The sequence below is a fragment of the Ambystoma mexicanum genome, chromosome 13, assembly GCF_040938575.1.
Source record: "Ambystoma mexicanum isolate Mex_15411 chromosome 13, UKY_AmexF1_1, whole genome shotgun sequence".
NCBI lineage: Eukaryota > Metazoa > Chordata > Amphibia > Caudata > Ambystomatidae > Ambystoma > Ambystoma mexicanum.
Window position 1 is genome coordinate 617,670,191 of NC_090938.1, and position 23,002 is coordinate 617,693,192.

Here is a 23,002-nt window from a genome sequence, read left to right on the forward strand (position 1 = left end):
AGGTGAGCGTTACAGTATGATGCAGAGATCAGTGATTGGTTACTACTACGAAAGCCAGATCAGAAACGAAACTGATGCTGATTTTTTCTTTACCGAGGATTCCCAGCCTGACGACAGGGAATATTCATGAGCATGTGAATCCATGCCAGACCCCATGCTGGAGAAAGTAGAGCCCAGCTTTAGGGTTTGTGTCCATTGCCTGGTTCTGGGTACCACCATGCTGGCGACTCGCTGGGTGGCACCCCAAGCCAGTGGAGGTTTGGTCTAGATCTCTGCACCCCCAACTTGGTCCCAAACCCAAGACCAGGGTCAACCAGCCAGTCCTGGGGACCTGGACTCTTCCCCCCCCCTCTGTTTGTCAATTAGTTGGTGCAGGCCGGTTCTAAGTGATTTTACAGAACCCAAAGGTTTGACTTCCCAAAAGTTCGATTTTGTTTTTTAATTTCCCGCAAATATATATGTGGGCGGAGACCCCCCACATCGCCCCCACTTTACCCCTATACATAGTTTATATACTTTACCCCCCCCCCACACATATATATATATATATAAAATATATATGTGTGTGCGGGAAATTGGGGGTTGAACTTTTGGGGTTAGGTAAAATTGTACTATGGCTGCAGGCCAGCTGTAAAAGCAATGAACATGCCAAAACCCCTAGTGAACCCTTGCAGGGCAATAAGGCATCTCCTCTCCCAAATGAGTGAGCCTAAAGCACAGTCCCAAAGCTCCATCACAGACACGGCCACCTTTCCCCTTTAAGGGCCTTCGTTTCTCTTTACAATACTGTGACATGTTTTGATAACATAGCAAACTCTACCCTGCAAGTAAAAAAGAAAAAACTAAAAAAAAAACCTCAGTTTACAATATCTACGCTGAACTTCACAGCTTTCTTGGATATAATTAGGCTTTCAGTGGAATCCGATCAATCCCGGAAAAACAGTGCCGACCTTTGTTGCATAGTTTTCCTTGTTAAAAATAAAAGAATAAGTGAAAAAGACACCCATACATTTGGCAATGATTAAGGACTATTTTGAGAAATTGTAGACATTTTTGTGGCTGCCTATTTCACATCTCCAATTTCCTTAATTAATAATGAACAGACATATTTTCCAGTATTTATTTGTGCCGCCCACCCTCTTTTTTGTACCCTCCCTCGAATGTAATATTTGAGCAAGACCTGCAGAAACACCCAACAAAAATGTATGTTCCATTTTTTGGGTAAAATAACGTTTTATTTTTTTATTAAACAGTTTTGAATCAATAAATTATTTGGTCAGTGGGCAGGTGCTACTTTGAGCAATTATAGCCAATTTTGAGCCTTTTTATGTGACCGTGATATTACACAAATGTTGCCACAATTTCCCAAAATAACCCCGGACTAGTATGATATGGCATGGCATTTGACAAATACTTTTTAAAAACTAAACAACGAGGGAACATAGATTTTGCGGCATTGGTATTTTGTGCACCAGGCTTTCTTTGGGGCTTTCCATGGTACCACCAAGCATCAAATGATTTTCTGTGATTTCACACGGATGTCAATACATATGCCAACAAGGGTCTCTTGTATATCCGGAGTCACATGAGCCCTCACACATAATAGAGCCTAGCCTGGGTATTGATAAAGGGCAGAATTTTGTAAACAAGATTGCCTACATCCATTCCATGGGCAGCTTCTCACTGACATCTGTTGGCAGCTTTCTCATCAGAACAGGGTTGGCTACCCCTTTAATAGCATGTCCATTGAGAACATTTTATAGCTCATAATATTTCTACTCCAAAAGTATATACGTTAATAAAACCATGTTTTTCATCTACACAGTTGTGCATCATGGTCTGCATAAAATGTATGGACACTTGTATTTTGGGAAAACACCACTGAGATTGACAAAACAAACACAAACCCAGAACCATTAGATAAAGGTTGCCAGTCTGGCTTCCGGAAAGCTGAGAATTTCAAGAGGGTTCCCGAACCCAGTCTTTTTTGTTCTTAAAGAACGTTTTAGTTAGTCCCTTTGATCAACCCCTTGACTGTTCCTGATGTGAACCTCAAATGTGTCCGATGACATTTTGGTCCCGGCAGGAAGCACCCCATTACCTTTTTTTAAAATGATTATAGAACCTGTCAGGAGGCCTATGTGGGATACAGAGAAGACTGAACTCAAAGATTGTCCGCAAGATTTTATTGATATACAAATCAATAAAATGATGGATAACCAAAAACCCAAGTCTCTCACGCCGGTGTGGCAATATCTCACCACCCAGTGGTTTTGCGGGTTTCCAAGAGTATCTGGAACCCCTTCTGACCTAATTCCTAAAGAAAGTCTAAGTGTAGCCTGCCTCTAGGACCAATTGTTGTATAGTGCTAGTGTTTCTTGTGGAAGAGTTGGTATGGGCCCCCAAGCATCAGCGCTGCTACACATTGGCACTGCCCCTTTGCTTAACACTGGGGTCCCTTCTCCCTGAAGTCTCAGGGCTCCCTCGCCATCACCCAGACATCCCTCTTCTGCTCGCTTTGCCAGGAGCTCATTTCACCTGCTGTAGGCTCAGACTTTCTTGGACCAACCCACCTCATCGTACCTTCTTCTGGTTAGTGGATTGCCCTCCTCCAAACGTTTCAATTTCGCTGTGTGCATACTATGAAAATAACCACGCAGAGTTCACAAAGCTTACCCACAGTATTTCCGACGTTGAATTCACACGCTGGAAAGAGCAGAGACCCCAGCTCAGCATAAGCAGCACCAACATTCAAGATATCAGATGGGGCAGCTGAAGGCTTGAGTGAGAGACAACTACTAATGCCAGGCCGCACCCAAATGCAAACCATGGTGGAAATCCCTCACTGAAAGTCGCACCCAGGGTGAGGAGGGAAAGCAGTATACAAACACATACCCCCAGTTGCTCCGGCAAGCCGTGGGATAGTGCTTGATATTTATATTTTATTTGTGTCGTGCTCGTACAAAAGTGTTTCAAAAGCGCAACAGAGGGAAACAAGGAAGAAACAAAGACAATCTTACTAGGCCCGGTGACATCGAGAACGCGAAAGTGCATGGGAGAGGGAAAGGTGAAAAGTGCATGGAAGGGGGGGGGGGGGAATTGAAAGCGCTGAGCAAAGGAATACAGATAAATAATATATAAAAAGCAACAAACGGTGGTAGTGCAGCCAGCAAGTGGCAAAGTGCTGGGTGTAAGGGAACAGACAGGGTGTGTCTGGTAAGTGTAGAAAAAAAAAGGGGGGGTTGGGGTGAAACTGTATGGTTACAGATACAGACCCCAGCGCAAGGGATTGCCTGAGGCAGTGCAGGTGGGTGGCAGGATGAGCAGGTACCTGGGCCCGGAAGTCAGAGGGTAGGCCAGGTGCAGGGTGCCAAGAGAGATCAGCAGGGGAGAGGAGGGGCAATGCCAGAAGCAAAGAGGAAGGTCTTGAGGTGCTTCCGGAACCGGAGATGGTTCTCTTCAAGTTTCAGAGTGGCAGAGAGGCTGTTCCACAGGGAGGCCCCAGCCAAAGATCGATCTACCCCCAGCTTGTTTCTTTAAAAAAACGACAATAGTGATATAGGCGTGCAATAGTAGTGATAAGGAGGTTCTGGCGGTGCAAGGGAGAGAAGACCGCAGAGGAGGTAGTAGTGTCAGAGGAGGTGGTGGTAGTATCATATGAGGTGGAACCAAAGTAGGGTGGGGGGGTCATGTGTCAAAAGAAGATGTGGTGGTGCCATCAGCACAGGGTGTATTAACAAGAAATGAGGGAGAGTGGAGGAAATCGTGGAAGAACCAATAGTTGAGGGGAGGGAAGAGGGCAACCCTTTAGCCGATAAGGAATGGACAATAAGAGGAGGTTGAGTTGGCCCAAAGCAGGCAGAGGACAAACAAGATCAAAGCAAGGAGGGCAGAAGAGTAGTCAGGCTAGCATTGAGGGGGGCAAAGCATTGAGGGAGTTGTGACCCCCGAGGCAAAGGGCTTTGCCAACAGCCAGTGGCAATGACCCTGGGACCGCCACACCCTTTTGCAGAACTGGTACTATACAGCAACTACCAGACATTCTTGAAGAATTTGCTCAAAAGACCAAGGTTAGGCGATCCCTTGGAAACCTACAGCACCATTAGAAGACGATGTTATCAAAGTTTTTGGTTATCCTTCATTCCAATTTGTTGACTTGTAGGTCATTAGAAGCTTGGGAACAGCACTTTCCCAGTTCCTTCTTCTGTGCATCCTTCATAAGCCTGTTGAAATGGTAATAGAGGGTGCTGCAAAATACTGTTGCAACATTTTGGAGGTTCACACCAGGCATGATCAAGGGAGTTGGTGGTCAGGATTGAGGCGTTTGAGAAACCATTTCGCCGTGTTTCAAAACCAGAGAGTAGCGTGCAGATGCTCGTGAGTGGCGCACCATTTGGAATGGTTTATAGCAATGTTGGCTTTAATTAGTACATGCATTTCCAGGAGTGTGGCATCTAAAGCGCGATAGCGGGGGGTGCTGCAACTCCACGTCAATGCACCATAGGTTGACAGACAAAGTTCTAGAATTGCACCAGTCAGGATAAAGTTGCAGACCAACATGGACGTTTAAAGACCATGTGCTTCTCGTGTAATTCACAACCTTTCAAACATTCACACACATTTTCAATAAAGGCAAAAAGCCCATGGTAGTATTTCTTTTTTTAATAAAAACTGTGTTGCATAACTCCATAGACTTACACATTGTCACAACCAGGTATTACGTGGTGGAAAGAGGGGCAGCTGCCATGATGGCAGAAGATACACACATTAATTCTTTATTTTTGCATTACAGCAAACTCTTTTCTACATGCCTCAAATCTGATACACCCCTAAACAAAGCCTAAAAAAAAAAAAGACGCCTTGCTTTAGGTATGAGCTACCATCGCAGCCCTGTGGGTGAGCTCCTGATAGGACCTAAACCGAGGTTGGGAGGGCACCATGCGGTGGGAGCAGTACACGATGGCTTTCAGGAGGTGATCTAAATAGCGGACCTCAAACATCATCCAATGTCGCTTTTTCCATACCGAGACATTAACAGCGAAGAACATGTTCCACAACCACACTACAGCCTTTGGACTCGGAGTTGTATTCCATTTCAAATCCCAGTGCAATGTTCTATTCATCTCTCACATGCGATCCAGTCCAACCTCCCAAAACGCCCACTGTTCCATCCCAACCTGTTGCACTTTGTGCCTTACAGACCCCGATCAAGACAAACCGGCTAGACTCATCAATAATCTTATTTGGTTCTGGACGACTGATTAATCCACATGATGGTGCTATAGGGGAATTATTACGTATATACATTAAAAAGGGGGCATTTGCCAATGTTCACTTGACCTATCATGAGAAGACTGCAATTTAGTTGCATCCGATTGTATATTGTAAACCCAGCTAGGCGTTTCCCTAGCTCTGAGCCAGGCACTTCTACAGGAATGCACCTGGAATGCGTCTTCTTGCAGAGCGATCCTATACCCCTTACCCACCAATCTCCATTGAAAAGGTTTGCCCTCAAAAGTCTCGACGGCTGTTGGGGTCTTGGGTGGCAATACATTGTGTTCTCCTGTCAAGTTTAGTCAGTGACCATACAGCCGGAACCCCCAAAGCCATACACTGACATTTTCCACCAACTGTTTACTTGTAGGCCCGCTTGTGCATAATCAAGCAGACTTCTGCAGTGCAGAAGTACCTAAAATTAGGACCATCAGTGATACAGGAGATTCCCTGTATGGAAAATGTCACTGGATGAGGCATCCAGGCTGCTCCTCTGCTCAATGCAGAACTCAGGCAATCCATGCAGGCACCTTAAGTGCCCTAATCAAGGGGATGGAATATAGAATCTCAGACGTCATGATCCACTTCCAATGAGCGAGTTTTCAGCCGGCCGAAACTGACGAGATACATTAGCATTGGAATACGTGAGTCACCCACAACCCACGCAGAACACTTGAATTGGCAATTATGAGCTTAGCAGAGTCTAAGAGCAGGACTTGCAAAGAGATCATACCAGTTTGTACATGCATGCATCCCAAACGGGTAGAGGTGAGCAGGTTTGGGCACTGGATGGTCACTTTTTCCCATGGGGAAAGGCAACCTCCCATCATGTTTTATTCTTATGCTGCAACATCCCATCTTGGGATAATGTACCAACCCCATGCATCCATTGCAAGGTTACTAATGCCAACACGGTTTCCAGCCACAAAAGCATATGTGGCCTTGCAAGGAAACAATGGAGTGTGAGGAGTCACAATCATCAATAATATTATTCTCTTTGGATTAACATTCTGCCTTCAAAAGACTGAAAGGCAGGGGGACTATGCCAGAATGTCCGACAGAGGACATGGTGATCCCCAATAAATTCTTTCTCCAATTGGTCACAAATGTAACCGAGATTGGGAGTTCCCACTTACTCCCATGTTCTGTCCCAGTTCATGCCCTGTAACCTTTGATTCTTCTATATTGTAAGCAATGCTTTTCACAGGGCATGCTCTGTGTGGTTCTGAGTATTTTTCCAGCAAAGCTTTTGCTATACTAATCTGCTAATATGTTGACCTGGAATCAGATTTTAGCACAGGGGCAGGATGGTTGCCATTTGTTTACACCACCCTGAGCCTCTTTTGAAGAGCTGACTGTTTCACTGATCTATCCCCGCCAGGCCAGTCCTACGTGTGCGATGCCCCTGAAGGACCATGGGTTCTGCTCGGCCTGCTATCCTGGAAATTCAGATTGGTTTATGTTCCTTGTTTATGATGTCCGTCTTCGTTTTGGCAGCTCATAAGCAAATCTGACAATTTGTCCTGGAACTGTGTCGCACCACGCAACCAAACAAAATGGCTTCCAACAGGTTAAGACACTCCCAATTAATCTTTCGCAATGCTCTAAAAGGATTATATCATTGGACAAGGACTGTTCCATCTTATTTAGGGTGCGAATCTACACTCTACAAAGGTGTCGGATGACAAAACTCCCAACAATAGAGCTGGTGTAGAGGAGTGCTAAGATAGTCGGACCAAAGCTGGGATTTTAATGTATTATTGTATTCTCTACATGAAACACCACCAACCCATTTGTAGAGACGGTTTGGGTAGCGGTCATGTCAGGGATTTTAGCAATGAAAATGCAACCCCCTCCCCCAACAGTAACATGTAAAAGCTACTGAAGCTGCTTTCATAACATTTCTGTCTTTCTAAAGCGCAGTAGGACCCAGGCACAGGTTTTTCCCCCCCATCACGAGTCTGTGTTGCATGAGACAATATGTTCTTTATCTTCTATTAAAAAGAATGGAAAATTCCGCCAATAATGCCTCCAAATAAAATGTCCGATTCTTTTATGAGAATGACTGCAATGGCATGGTTCATAAAAACCAAGTCTTGGCGGAAGTTTGGCCTATCCCACCACAGTAGTGAAGAACAGAAAAAGGCACGTGTCAAAGGTTGCAATGAATTCATTTTAAGGAACTTGAGATACAAAGGCACGTTTTGAAGAACTGCGAGATTTCCTGGTTACAGAGCCTGCAGGGCAACAAATGTGCTTTTAACACTAGGCCGTTTGAGATCATTGCAAAGCGAGATTTCTGCCGAAGGCCACAGCCCCGCTTGGACTCAATTTGGAAGCAGAAATGACTCCATAAATATGCCTACATTTGCGCTGTAGAATTAAGAGGCATAACGCACTAGCGCTACGAGTCTTGGAGCAGACCCGAAGCATTCCTTAAGGCTGCAACCTGTAGTTCTCCGACATATGCAGGTCGGACAGTGACCATAACCTACTTACACAGGTGTACTAGGATGATTATCCTCAAGACCATCGATTTGGCCACTGCAAGGCCTGTACCCAGGAGAGAAGCTTAACCATTCTATACAATGAGACCATCCAGCATTTCCGAAGGTCCACTTAATGCTACAAGGAAGCAGCTAAGAATTAAATTAACTCACATATCACGCCAATCGCGTGGTCTGCGCCATATAATATCGGGTTTCATTTAATCATTTCAGGGAGTTCTGTGGACTAAAAGCACAAATCTTGGAGGACTTCTGTTCTAACTCGGTGAAATGACATGAATGGAATATTTGCCTCTAACCAAAGGCAGATCATGGACCCACAATTCAGTTGCATAGAAAGATAGCCAAGGATAGCCTTCTGCTGCACATGAGGACGACGTATGGACTTTAGAAGGACTTTTTGGCGTAGCATTTTAAATAACTGGCGTTATGGTCCCAGTGGGGCAATGAATAAATTATATTCTCAGGATTTTTAAAAATCTGTTTCACTTATTACTAACTTTAAAACGGGTCTTCCCTGCCACCATATTTATTTCGGTCCCCCCAAAACAATCCTACAAGGTACAGTGGGTCGACTGCATGGAAAGTTTGTTCTGTGAATTTCTTTTTTGGTATTGTGTGTGCGCTGAAGGGAATTTTGGCTGTGTGGTGGGAGTACGAAAACAAACAAAAAAACGCAGACGGTGATGTCTCTTTAGAACGAAAAGCTGATGCACAACGTCCACTATTTTAAAGCTCTTCGTGTATCCGTTCCCTGTCCTCGTCCGTCTTCAGCTTCAGCTCCTCGGCTGTGATCTTGCCATCATGGTTGCGGTCTTGGTTACCGAACATGTCCGCGATGGACTTGTCTTGGTCAGCTCCAGGCATTAGGCGGCCCTTGGCTTCAGCAACTTGGGAAAGGATGAAGGTGGAGAACTGCAAACAAAAGGGAGAAAGGGAAGAGTTTAGGAAATGCCTAGTTGCCAAAGATGGGGCAAAAACCCAACTATAGTGTGAGGTGGCCTCTCTGGTTCCATCCTGCCCGGTTTCCTGATTCAGGAAATTACCATATTGGGGATGCAGCATTCTTCAAGGCAAAGGCACATGATCAGCTCAAAGCATGCAGGTGGAGTGGTCGCTAAAAAAAAAACCAGTGGCCATTTGTCAACCGAAGACTCTACTACAAACGTGTTGCAGGTGGTGATCTACAGCTCCCATGGTGGAATAGAAACAAAAGCAGTGGTCCCCGAATGTCCAATGGTGCTTCCACACCGACATGGTTCTCCAAGGAGTAAAGACACGCTTGACAACAGGAATATATAACATGGAATGGGTTTCTCTCTTTAAATGCATTTTGGCACAATGTAATGCGAGGAGACAACCCATCCATATCCCCCCCCACTGTAATTAATCCCCTTAGTATTTACATTTTTTTTTTTTAATGCGTTAAAGAATAAAAAAAATGTGATATGGGAGTCTAAAATAAATGGGCTTTGATGTTTTGGTACAATTCCACAAGGAGAACCTTGAATACTCACCTCCTCGATGGGAATCTCCCCACTCTTGTCCAGGTCCATGGCCTCGAACAGGTTTGCTGGAGGATCTTCTAGCCAGACGAACATGTAGCCATCAGGAATGCCGGCTTCCATGTGCACTAGTTCAATTTCGAAGAGCAGCACCGCACTGCCCGGCACGCCACGGGCTGCAGATAGGAGACAATAGAAGAACAAAGCCAAAGTGTAAGAAAAAGGAATATTGTGTGCTTTTATGGCCCTTTACAAAAAGCAACTGGGGCCAAGAAACCAAGAGTGCTCCAAATCACACTCCCAAAGGGGCAGTGCGGAAAATGGACAAGGCAAGACAACTGGCCTTAGTGTAACAGTTTAATTTGACATGAAAGGTCTCTGCCCCCTTGCTCCTCCTGAAAAGCATTCAGTACAACAACACAGCACACCTAGGGCCAGCTTTCCTGGCGCAGATCTGTCACCGCCATACAAACCACCAACCCTACCCAATCACCCTCATGCTCAGAATACACACAAGACGACAAAGGCTCCACTTTCTACCACGATATAACACACCGTACGTAACATTTACCCACTTAACCTTATTGTGAGCTTTGCAATAATGCCAACTGTTGGGACGAACATATGGAGTCTCAACCTTTCCAATAGCAAAAACCAGAACATACAAGGCCCCTCCCACCCCCCCTTCTTTTCAGACGTTAAATTGGTTCCTTTTAACACGCTTCATGCCGGAGGCCAGCCTCGAGCGCAGGCATCGAATCTGTGCCACACAGCATAGTTCTGTATCCAAGACGAGCACGTTGCTCTTGAGCCATTCTCCCAGCCCATATATAGTAGTAATGCTATTTATGGATGTCTTGGAGAATATTGACCATGTCAACATTTACAAAAAAATCTTCATCCAAGGCGGTAAGGGCTTGGATTAAGGCAAATGCCCTTAATACACAGACAGTACATGTACTTAGAAAGCATGAACCACTAAGCAAAATTGATCCAGAAGGTCCCTTACCTCCACTCTCTCCGTGGCCCAGATGTGGTGGGATAATGAGGACTCGCCTCTCCCCCAGGCACATGTCGGTCAGCCCAGTGTCCAGGCCTTCAATCACCTTACTCGCCCCCAGGGTCACCTGCTGAGCATTTTCATAATCATGCCTGCAATAAGAATTCAACAGGCATGAGTTCAGTTCAGGGATCAATTTGCCCCAACAGCGTTTACAAAACCTCACCAGGAGTACTATCCAATGACTGCCCGCCAGGAAGATGATGGCTGAACTCAAAATATGGTGGCACTCATTTAGAGAGTATGGCAGTGCAGTAAAAAGGTGGTGCAATGGCATTACTGCGCTCTTACTGCGAGACTCAGGGCGGTGGGACACGAGGAAGAAACACCTCAGCATTTGGGTGGATGCATTTCCTCCACATTAGCCCCCAAAACTGGAGGCATCACTGCTGCGGAATGTACACCGATGGTAGTTCCTTCAGAAACTCGGAGTTCTACGGAGTAACAGTAGACAAGTTTGGCAGCATTACTGGGGGGGGGGGGGGGGTAACATTGCTAAACTCATAACGTCCTCCATGGTTGTTTTTGCAGTGCCATAGGTTTTGGTAAAATTACATATTCCGATGCCAGAAACCTACAACTCTTCTGGAAGGATTTGACCCTGCTTTGGGAGAGGATGCAAACATAAGGGACAGTTGATGCCATGAAGGGCCAATGGCTCCTTGAAGGTAGACCACTTACGAGGAGAAGAGCCTGGTGCCGTCCATTAAGCTGCAGTTGTAGTGGTATTTCACAAAGTCGCCCTTCTTGCTGGTCACGTTACAGTCCTCCGGTTTGTGGGTTACTGTGAGCTCAACGGTGTCGGTTGGGTTGTGGAAGTCGATCACGTGAATGTCAAAAACGAGGACAGCTGAGGCTGGGATTTTCTCACCTGCAAGGGGGAAAAAAAACATTTTTCATCGGATCATTGCTCACAGACTGGTTAAGACCTACAATGCCTTTCTGTGGATTGGAACCAAAAATGGACTGAATGCATTTGGCATCCCAGGACCTGATGGCATTTGGCACCCCCCAGGTCTCATGTAACTGGATGGCAAGGCCCTTTAGGGACCCACATGGCTGGGCAATATGGCACCCCACAGACTAAGAGGCTTGACAGCATGATGCCTCAATGAACTTAAGTGCTTGATTACATTTTACGACCACCCCCCAACCCCCACATCCCCCTACCTGAGGGGCGGGACAACGGAGTGCCCCAGGGAGCCAAGGGCTGTACAACTAGCATCCAAATGAACCAATTTACGGCATTGTGCCTCTGGGGGCAAGCAGCATAGTGCCTCTGGGATTGCATGGCACCTGGAGATGCCCAAGAGGCTGCTTTAAAAACCCCAATAACGTGTAGGTTTGAATGGCACTCCAGTAAGATGATGGGATGGGCATCATGGAGTCTTGATGGATCGCATGTTGGGTGAATGACCCTGCAAAGCTGTACGGCATTGTGCCACAATGATCCAGGAGAGCTGAATGTCATGGCGCCCCAATGACCTCACAGGGCTGAATGTCATGATGCTCAAAGAAGTTCCATGGCCCTGGGTGGCATGGTGTCCCCAATGACTCCCATGGGCCTGGACTGCAGGGTGCACCAATGACCCCCCCCCCCCCCACCCACCCATCCACCCGCAAGGGTCTAGATGGAATGGTGCCCCAATGACCAATACTACATAACATTTAGTTAAGGAGTTAAATGATATGGCACATCAGACCTAAATGTAGGTCAGCACAACACTGGTGGCTGGACAGAGTGAGAGCCCAGTGAGGAAAATGGGACTTGGATGGCTTGGCATCACATGGACTAGAGTCTGCGTTTCACAATACTTCAGTAATCGGAGGGGGCAGAAGGCCACCCATGAGCAAAGAGTTGGGCGAGATGGAGAAGCCTTACTGAGGGCATCATTGATCACCTATATAACGGCAGACCCTTAAACCGCAGGGTTTTTAAAAACTCTGTTGGTGCTCCCTACCCCCAATATTGCAGTGTTGGCTAGACAAATCATTGATTTACTGTTCCAATCAGCGATTGCACCAAATTTTTCAAGGTAGCTCTCTGCAAACCAAAACAGGCTTCGATTACTCCAACAAAAATAATGTATGCGCCTTTCTGCTGAAGCTTGCAGACAAGGCAGCCTAGTCAAAAGCTGATGAGATTCTCAAAGATCAATTGTCTTAGATTTTGCAGAAGCTCAGCACATCACTGAATCAGTGTTAATCGGGGACCAGGACAGCACAGCCGCCTTGATTCTACTAGTTTTTCGAAATGCAGGTTAGGTAAAAGCTTACCTGCACCTTCCTCCCCATAGCCAAGGTGGGGAGGGATAACAATGCGCCTCCACTCGCCAATGCAGACCCCCTGCAGGCCCTGGTCCATGCCTGGGATGATGTACCCCATGCCGATATAAGTGTTGTATGTGCTGTTCCTTGAGTAGCTGTGGAATAAAACATGGGCCATTAGATTGCACCATACCATGCAAACTAAAACGCAGACACTGCTTTCAAGCAGAAAAGGGGGCTGTGCTCTAAAGGACATATTTCCTGTGATCTGGATGATCTAAAATTACCAGAATGTAAACTATTCAAAAATGCTGAAGATTCCGTTCTCACACAGGAAACAGATTTGTTTTATAAGAGTGAACCTTCCAAGAAGGAAGGGCGGTTTTGAGAGACATGGTGTGTAGACTCACAAAAGAGATTGCAAAAACATGTAATTGTACTAATCTTGAAAGTGTCTCTTAAAATTTGACAATATTCATGTTGATAATCATTTTCAGTATACATTATATTATATGATAATAACACGTGTTTTACTGAGACAGAACATCAGAACCTAGAATCACCATATCATTGTATTTCTGCAAGGTTATCAGTCCAAGATAGACACTCCTATTCTGGTACACTCCTAGTCTACTCTTAAAATCTCTATTTAAAACGAAGAATGGGACAAAACAGCAACGCGAGCTGCATGGTCTCCATAAAATCAAAGACATAGGCCCTCATTACGAGTATGGTGGTAGCCATGGCGCTAATTGCTCCATGGCAGCCTCCCATACCGTGTCCAGTTTGGTGCAATGGGGACATACCGTTCTAGTCCGACCCTGGCAGGACCAGTAAGTACCCATTGCACCAACCATTCCCCATTCCCATTGGGCCCCCCACAGGGCTCAATTGGAACGGGGAAGGCGCTATTTACGGGCCCGCTAATGGCAGGACCGTAATTAGCGGCTTGGTCCCCCAACGGGACCCGTAAGGGAAGTGTGGTCCGACCACACGTCCCTAGCGGTTCCCGTTAGGGGACCTTGGAATCGGGCGGTAGGGGATTACCGGCCCCGGTCTCCTTACCGGTGCCGGGTATCCCCTACCGCCCGACTCGTAATGAGGCCCATTGTTGGGAACACAATAAGGACCCCAGATCTTAACATTTCACAACTAGGACTTATAAAAAAGGCTTGTATGCCTGAAGCATTTAGTAGATAAGCACCAGGCTGCGTGTGCATGACTTCTCTTCATCTCACCCTACCTGTGGAGTGTTTGTAGCCATAAATCATACTTACCTATTGAGTCTGCCTCCTTTGAAGGCAAGGATGGAATGGTTGCAGCTTTTGTCGCACCCTCAGCCACTGGACTAACCTTTCACTGCATTTTCCTATGCACTTACATTTTACTTATTTGACAGTGTCTTTTAACCTAATTCAATACTCAATAAAAGTTCATCTCCCGGGAGTATAGTATTCATCTTTTCAATATTTCTGTGCATTTATATTTATTTTTAGTTTGGGCTATTAGATGGTGCTTGGGACACAAAGCTTGGAGGCATTTGTTGTTTTGCCCAGTTCCTGCCTCTACCCGCCAAAAACACCTGCGAATGGGAACTCTTTGAGCCCCCTTTAAATGAAGCCTTACCATCAAACTTTGCAGTGGGAAGATGGACTGGATTTACACTTTCAACTCATTGAATCTTTTGTGACAGGAAACTGCAAACAGGCCATATGCTATATGCAATAAATTACAGTCTTTCCCGGGCGTCATTTTCTTCTTCACCATGGGTGGTGAATGCACAAAATCAATAAAAAATGGCCCCCATAATAAAAATAGCACTAGGCCCCTCTATTTTAATGGCGGCAGCCATTTTCTTTTTTTGATTTTCCGTCGGGAGAGGTGAGCACATCTTCCATCGGAATGAAAAATGAAAACGTTCCGCACCCCAGGAAATCCGAGGGTGCAAATAGCATTCATGCTCCGGCGGGAGGGGGGGGGGGGGGGGGCGACAAATACATGGAATTTAACAGCCTGCGTCCCTAGCGGTGGCCCTCACTTTGCTTGGGGCTACCATGGCTCGGGCTGGCGGGCCGTTACCAGCCATTTCCACCCCCTGGCCAGGACATAACTCATTAAAAAGATTAGAAAGATATTGACGCTAACACTTTTAGGGGCTCAGCAACGAAAGGGGCAGACTAATGCCGTAAGGGAGAGCTGGTGACAGTCAGCCTAACTTCATATCCATACTCGGCCCCAAAGACCTCTTCTAGTCACCACAGTGGCTACCGGCCTCTTTACTCTGTGCTGCCAGGCTCCTTGAGGTAGCTTTGGTGCCGTTAGTGTCCAGATCGCCCAATAGAAAAGAAATCAGGGCATCATCTTGGCTACCCAGAAGACCTTTTTTTCAGAGAGGTACAATGCTTTGTGCCCTAAAAGAATCGTAGGCGGGGCCTGCTAAAAGGAAATGGGACATGTCCTTTCTCCACCATGCACATTGGATATTTTGAATTCAGGTCACCTGTCCGTTTGTTGGTAATGGCTGCTAGAGGTAGGGTATTGGCTTTGGCATGGGCAAAAGAAAAAGATGCCTCGTCTGCGGGTTGGCAAGTGCCGACATGTACCTTTGGTGGCCTCCCCCTACAGCCATTGTCAACCCAGGGTATATGTGCTACACCAACCAGCTCCTCGCCCTCTCTAGTCTTTGCCCGTGAGCTTCTTTAAGTTTGAGCAGCAGGGACCTGTAAGCTATCAGTTGCATAAAAATCTTCCTCCAATATAGGTCCAAAGCCCATTTCGGTCAGATCCTTATACAGGTTTTTCCTATGGTTCTTGGGGGATAGAGGATTCTGAAAAGTGTGTCAGATCCACCAATTTTCTGGGCTCAGAGGGCGCCCTCTTGAGTGCATATCTAGCAGGGCTGTGTCACACTTTTCCCTTGCTTCTGGAAGTTACAACTGCGCGAAGGGCAGCTGATGGAAAGCTTTTTGGTAGGCACAAGATATTCTTCGAGAAGAGCCGTTTGCATGGGCAGATTTGGATGGTTTATTTCAAGCCCCCATACCTCAGCCCATAAGCAACTGTTCCTCCAAACTTTGCACATTAAACCTTCTCGATTTCTACAGAAAGTTGTTCCCGTGTTTGCGAACCAGCTTATTAATAGCACTGCCTACAGCAGAGGCTTTCCCAGAGGCCAGTTCTATGTGAGCTTTCCAGCAAAGATTTGAGGTGAATGAAACACCCCAATAGAAGCCGTCTACTACTTCAATTGGTTCCACCTCTAGCATGAAACTGGGTTTGCACTTGCCCCAGTTCGGATTTCTGAAAATCATTACTTTTGATTTGCACTATTCAGAATGAGAGGTTATGTGAATAGAGACTGTGTCCTAGCAAGTAGGACAGAGCCATCGTCGGAAAGTTTCAATCACTGCACTATTTCAATCACCCCCTTCCTGGGGAAACTGCTGGAGAAGCTGGCCTTGCCCCAACTCAACTCGCACGCTGAACTTGTTGGTGGTCTCCACAATCATCAATCTGGATTCCGAGCATCCAGAGGCATGGAAACAGCTCTTCTAAACACCTGTGAAGAACTGCTTGCATCCTTGGACTCCAACTCCCCAGCTGTCCTCATTCTACTTGCCCCCTCTTCTGCTTTTGACACATCGACCATTCCATCCTCATACAAATGCTCCACAATACCCCTGGTATCTTGGAATGGGTAGTGGAATGGCTGATCTCTTTCTTAACTGACCGCTCTTCCCATGCCATCCTGGGCACCTTCTCTCCACCTGTGGTGTCCAAGGATCTATTCCCCCTACCCCCCCTGACTCAACCACCTTGCTCAGCTGGCATGCCTCATCTCCTCCATGTTGTGCAGATGACACTCAACTCTTTAAGACTTCCTGCATCTAGGGTTGATGCTCTTCCAATGATCTCTGCCTCAATGTCAGCAAAACAGAGATCCTTCCAATTGGGAAACGTGCTCCCTCCTTCTCTTCTCTGGCCTCCCACCTTGGCCTCTCCCCCTGCTCCTCCTTCTGAAGCCGGAAACATGGAGTCACATTGCTCCCTCACACGCAGGACATTGACAAGAAGTCCCACCTCCAACTCTTCCTTCTCAAAGGAATTCTCCCATTTCTAACTTTACCCCCAGAAGCTCAATGTTTCTTGAGCCCTGGTTCTCTCCAGGCTCGACTATTGCAACAGCCTCCTCTACAATCTTCCTTCCACTCTGTGCCCCCCCCCCCTTCAGTTAATCCAGAATAGAGCAGCAAGACTTCTCCTTGGCCTTAAGCCCAGGGACTGCAACTCTCTTTCCCTAAAAAGCCTCCACGGATACATTAAAATCCCCATGCATCATCCACAACGCTATCTGGGGACCACACTATCTGCAACTCTCTTACCAAATACTCTCCTAGACCTCTATGCTCCCCTGGCACCAACTCTGTGTGTAAACCATTTAGCTAAACAGAGCAGAAGACTGTTCGCTTTCCTCAGCTGGAACCCTCCTTTGGAACAGCCTCCCCTCCCTCTGCGTCTTGAGCAGGTCCCTCTTAAGTTCCAAAAGCACCTCAAGACTGTCCCCTTTTCCTTCTTCCTTCCTCTGCTAATCTCACAGTTGCTGTGATTGGTGTCTTGGACCCTTATGCATCCTCGGTGCCTCTGACCATTCACACCCAATCTCCCCAGCTTCCGTCTTCCTTCAGCACTTGCCTCGGCACATCCTCCACCCTGGTGATGACTTTCAACCCAACACGGCTCCTGGCCGCATAGCACCTACCGGGCACTTCATCCACGTCTCACCCTCGAGCACGGACACCACAGCACCTAGCCCAATACTCCTCTTCCTTGCTGCACTTGCACGTTCTGAATACTCACAAGGCATAGTCCGTTCGGCCGTCCCTTCCCCATTATTATTTTTTTATTTAATTGTACTGCTATCCCATGTTCCCCCTGTTGCCCTCTGGGTGCTTTGAAACAGAATTTATTTCCTGTATAAGCGCCTAACAAGCAAACAATAAGTGCGTGCCACAGTTTACAAAGCAGTCTAAGAGTGAATGACTTGGAGGTGTGAACGAGCTACGGGTGTAATAACCAGGTCTGCCTTTAGCCAGTCGATTTATAAGCACTATGCATGTCCGTCACAAAAACAAGCATTGGCAAAGCCAACAGTTTTGGCTTGCATATAGGTATTAGGCATTTGCCAGGAACTGCTATTAGATGCCAGGTACTCGTATCATTTTGCATCCGCTACCATCTTTGGTCAGTTAATACCACTATGGCTGTGCATGGCAGGTGTCTTTTCCATCCAATGCTTGTTTGGTAATGTTATTTTAATGTATCCAGTTATTTTTTTGCTTTTGTAAAAAAACAAGCTGCAACAAGTACAATTCCAAGTTTATCGAAATGAAAAATATAGTGCTTGAATGCTTTTAATTGGATACTCGCAGCGCTGCGTTGACGCAAAACTAGGCAGGATTTGCTTTTAGATTAAGAAACAAATGGGTGGTGCTGCTATTGTTCAGAGCAACAATGCTGTCATAATTGAAACAACTCCAAAAATGGCGACTTTGGAGAGCTAAGAAAGGGGCCTGTATTTCCTCTTTTTCCATAGTTACAAAATAATAGAGAAGTGAAGCAGAATTATTTCCGTCTGGATTTATGTGTACAAATCAGTAAAAATAGGACTCTTCATGTGTTGTGTATTTTACTACGTCTAGGGGAGTTATTGTACTTTGGTAGCAGCCTATCCCCTCCCAACAGTGCCGATGCTCTGCTGCGTTACCCAGTGAGGGAGTTTCAGTCCAACTCGGTGAACACCGTTCCTTCCACTTAGGCCAGGTCTCTTCACCACCATCAGCAGAGGGCTGTGGAAAAACCTTCCAAACCGGGGTAAAAGTTTATTTTGGAATGCATGGCCTTGGTTCCACTCGATTTTAGAACCAGTGCATAAAAGAAATGATGAAACTTATAAATGGGTCTGATCGATCCTGAAATTCAAGGTGGGATGAGAGGACAACGTAAGCAATAGACAATTTCAAGGCCATCATAACATAATGTGGGAGTGGCATTCAGGGGATGTGCGGCCCCAGCTGACTACGCATCAAAGGTGCCCAGGTGCCCTCTACATGAACCACGTACCTGGAATCAAACAGGACACCGTTCATCAGCGAGCCATTGAAGTGATACCGGACAAAGTCTCCTGTGACCGCTGTGCGCTTGCAGGATTCTGGAATGACCTGGTTCAGGATGGATATCCCGTCTTTGGGGTTGTGGAGATCCTCCAGGAGGACATCGAAGACCAGGGATGCTTGTGGGGGAATGACCGTTCCTGAGAAGGGGATGTAAGATGTAAAAAGATGAGCCAAAAGTGTAACCCTCTCCAAGCAGGGGACTCAGTAACATCCTCCTCTCTCATAGTGGGTGGAAGAAGGCAAAGGAGGTAATCACTGTGGCAGACCTGGGGTACTCAGCTAGAATATCAGACTGGGTGAAACACGGGGAAACGTTTCTCAAATTCATGAGTCCACCTTCCTCTCCATACACCTGATCCCTTGCATACAACACTCTTTATACCCATCTCCAAGACCTCCAACATGAAACCTTTAATAGTGGATCCTACTCATCATCATCTGGCTTTTATTCGACATTTTGTCATTAGCCAGAAACACAAAAACATTTAACAATGTAGATTAAAACGTTTACAACCAAGCAATACTGCAGAATGACAGTTAATAAGAATGCAGAACTTATTAAACACCCAAAGAAAATCCTCTTCATGTAAAAAAAAAGTAATGCTTTGGGTCACAACTGCATCTCTACACTACCTAATAAAAAGCTACGTGAACTCGATAACTGTTTTCACTCTTCTCTCAATTGTTTTAGCAGATTTTTCTGCAACAATATAAAGCATGGAGAAAAAAAAGGTATTCTTTACAGAAAATACATGTAAAGAGAAAAATGCATGTGGCAGAACGCCATCCCCTTGTTTCCAAGATAATTAGCTCAGAAGTCCTCCCACAAAACTGAGCTGTCCCTCAAGTTACCCAGGATGACAGTTAAGACACTAGAAAATAAAAGTCAATGGATGTGGCAAGGCAAAACGAATTAAAATTTCGGATTGGTCTTGAGGGTGCCCTCAGTGGAGTCCACATGCGCACAAAAAATGTGCAAGACGGACCCTATAAATCCTTGCAAAATAGCAATACAAAGGATGATAACTTGCCTTTTTAAGGATTATACCAACATGATCTGGACAGAACATTCGGTTGAGAGAATGACAGTTCCAATCATTATGTCCTAGTTCTTGCCCCCAATGCTCAATTTAATTGACAAATGTAATTAACGGAGGGGTGTGCAAAAATGGCAATACAATTAAAGTGCAATGCATTAATGTGCTAGCAGCATAGCTGGAAATGGAGAATTTGATCTTTGCAAGTTTTCTCGAAGTTGCATTTCTCCATTTAAATAACAAATGTCATCACTAAACCCATCAGGAATGTGCAAAACGGCATACAAAGAATGTACTAGCAGCATGGATGGAGATAGAAAACGGTGTCTTTACAAGTCTTCTTGAAGATGCATTTATCCATTATACAATTAAATCCTAGGTATTAACTCCAGGTTGTACAATCTTATTTGCTAGCCAGAATGATACCCTTCAGCCACCACCCATATTTAAGAGATATATGGGAACAGTGCAGCCAGAGACAAACAGGATCAAGGGCGGAGTTAATGCAATCTTAAGGGATTCTCAGCAGAATTACCTGTGCTATATTTTGGGGCCTCGATATTGTTAAATCGGGTTAGTTCCCAGTTTCGCCACCCTTCAACAATCTAGATCGTATACACCACGCCCGATTAAAATGGTTGGCAACAAAATATAGAATATTATTGTAATTCCCCCCCCCATACCCACGTTGTACAGTGCCCCGTTGCTTGACAGCTAGGTTGACGCAATAGAAAACCCAGTATGCACACAGCGCCAGTAGGCGGTAGTTACAATGAATGCCCACAACCTCCATTAATCGGCAAAAGACTCCACCTTCCCCCACCACCACGAGCACACATCCCTGAAAGGCATCTGGTTACACTCAAAGATGCTGCTTCGTTCGCATCTTTCCCCAACAACCCTCACAATATGCCAGTTCTCTCAAGTGAACTTCTGCCACTGGAATTCCATGTGCAAGGCATGCGGTTGTGTTGTGGATCATGCCAAAACCATGGGTATGCAGAAGGGTGGGGGGGGTCGGAGGGAGGGTGGGGGTGGGATTGATCCTGTCGAGAGAATTGGAATAGCAATTATGAGGACAGCCACGTTGTAAGTCTTTTTTAATCAATCTTTATTGAAATGGCTGTATTTGAACATTAGCCTGTTCCCGCCAATACAGTCAAAGCTTTACCCTAAAGAGTTTGTTAAATTTTAGTATTACAAGTTTACAGGCAGTAGTGAAGACTATGGCCCTTATTAAGAGTTTGCCGGTATTACCCGCAGGATACCGGCAAACTGCCCTTACCGTCTCCGCCACCCAATATCCCGGGATATTACGGGCAGCAGAGAGCTGGTATTCCCATGGAGTCCAATAGGACGGGATTTCCTGAATCACTGGCACTGGTGTTCAGGCATTTCTTTGCTGGTGGGGGCCTGATCTACCCACAGGTCAAGCCGGCTAGGAGATCTGTGACCCACATTGGCAAACATGTGTTTTGCCGGTCCAGAAAATATGCCGGAATCACCAGCATTTTTTTCTGGACTGGCAAAACCATAATGAGGGCCTATGTCTCTAGAGGGCTTTTAGGGCTGGACTCCCTCAGAGGATAATAAACATTAGTTTGAGAAATGTTCCTTGTTGCAACTTTTCCCCCTTTGATTTCAATGCAACCTCCAGCATGTTACCTATTTTTTGCCACCCTGGCTCTGCATGTTGTGTGAGAGGGAGTCCTTTTGTAAGCTCACTTGCTTAACTCCTTTATTTTGGAAGCACTGGTCAGTCTCTCAAGCTGCCAGTAGGGAGCCAGGGTGGGGGTGTGAGGGTGTTCTCCCATTTGTAGTTTCCTGTGTTCTCACTTTGCAACACACCCCACCCTAAGTGGAGAGTTGCAAGAACACACTGTCCCTTTTTCTTTTCGATTGTCAACATTGTATATGCCTGTGTGATGTGCTTACAGCAGGCTGGTAAACCTTTTCTGGTGCACAACCATACACCATCTTGTTTTACCATCATATTGCCATGTTGGTAACATTCGGAGCATGGCTCCTCTCCCTTGGCCATCTTCCTGACTCCATAACAAGGGCATGCAAAAGCCTTAGATTCCCAGTCAGTGCTTTGTGCGACGGACCTGGTTGAAACTGGCATGGAGATTCTCTGGTCTCATCAATTTTTTCTCCCAGTGGCAGTCTGCTGCTGGACAGGTGCGGGGTAGCTGCTGGTCTATGATTGCACAGCCACTACCTTTTTGAAATGGTGCAGATCCGTGTCATTGGAGGGCTGCGGTAAAACCCCCCTAGCCCTCCCCCCCCCCCCCCCCGCTAGTCTGAATTTTAGATACGAGAGGGTCTGGGCCCATTCTGGAGGTCACCCACTAGAGCCAATAATTATAAAGTCACTGCTGTGAAAAGCCAGAAGACTGCCGCAGAAAAAACAAGCATTGGCCAAGACAATCACAGGGGGGGACCCTCTGCTACATCTCCAGCCAGCTGGATAGTCCCTAGTGCCTTCCCTCTAAACTGGTGCTCTCCAAGCTCACATCCTACCTTTGGTGGACTTCAGTAGTGCCCCTGGATCCTCTTGGGGATGACTTTCTACCGACAAGGCACACTCACTGCCTCAGACACTGTCAGAGCTGGAGATTAGGGCATGGCAGATCTTACACTCTTAGCCCAGGAACCGTGTTGCCTGCAGCAGCTGCTCCCCACATGGAAGAGGGTCTTGTCTGAAGCCTGTGTCCCATTGCTGCCAAGTCCTCATCCTGCTGACATGGGTTCCTTAGCCACCACGTCTCACCTGCCAGTCCTTCATTGTGGGAGAAGCAGTGGTCATTGTTCAAGGTGCGTTGTCCTGTCCAGCTTGGAGTATCCTTAAGGGTTTTATGTGATGTGATCGAAATGTTTAGTGATTTTTTTTTTACTTATTGATTTTGCCACAAATATGTGGGTGAGACCACTTACCACCCGCACTCCACTGTTAACACCCCTACTTTCGTTATTCAACTAAACCCAACCCCACATATATATTTGGGGTCGAAATCGGTTGTAAAAAAAATGTAAGGAATTATTCAACAAAACCTTCTGCTCTCCTGAACACCTGTAAAGATCTGCTTACAAATCTCTATTCTAGCATTCCATCAGTCCTCATCCTCCTGGATCTTTCTCTGCTTTGGACACTGTTAATCATGCCATCCTGATAAAT

General features: G+C 46.1%; 1 protein-coding gene across 1 annotated transcript in view; it reads right to left on the reverse strand.

Moving 5' to 3' along the window:
• Nucleotides 1–4,647: 4,647 nt before the first annotated feature.
• FKBP10 (FKBP prolyl isomerase 10) overlaps nt 4,648–23,002 on the reverse strand; it is a 47,450-nt gene continuing 29,095 nt past the window's right edge. Inside the window, exons 5-10 of the mRNA XM_069634504.1 lie at nt 18,735–18,924; nt 12,624–12,769; nt 11,028–11,217; nt 10,296–10,438; nt 9,299–9,462; nt 4,648–8,696 (exon numbers count right to left, since the gene is read on the reverse strand). Coding sequence (XP_069490605.1) covers nt 8,511–8,696; nt 9,299–9,462; nt 10,296–10,438; nt 11,028–11,217; nt 12,624–12,769; nt 18,735–18,924 — 1,019 coding nt within the window. The 3' untranslated portion in view covers nt 4,648–8,510. The remainder of the gene's footprint in view (nt 8,697–9,298; nt 9,463–10,295; nt 10,439–11,027; nt 11,218–12,623; nt 12,770–18,734; nt 18,925–23,002) is intronic.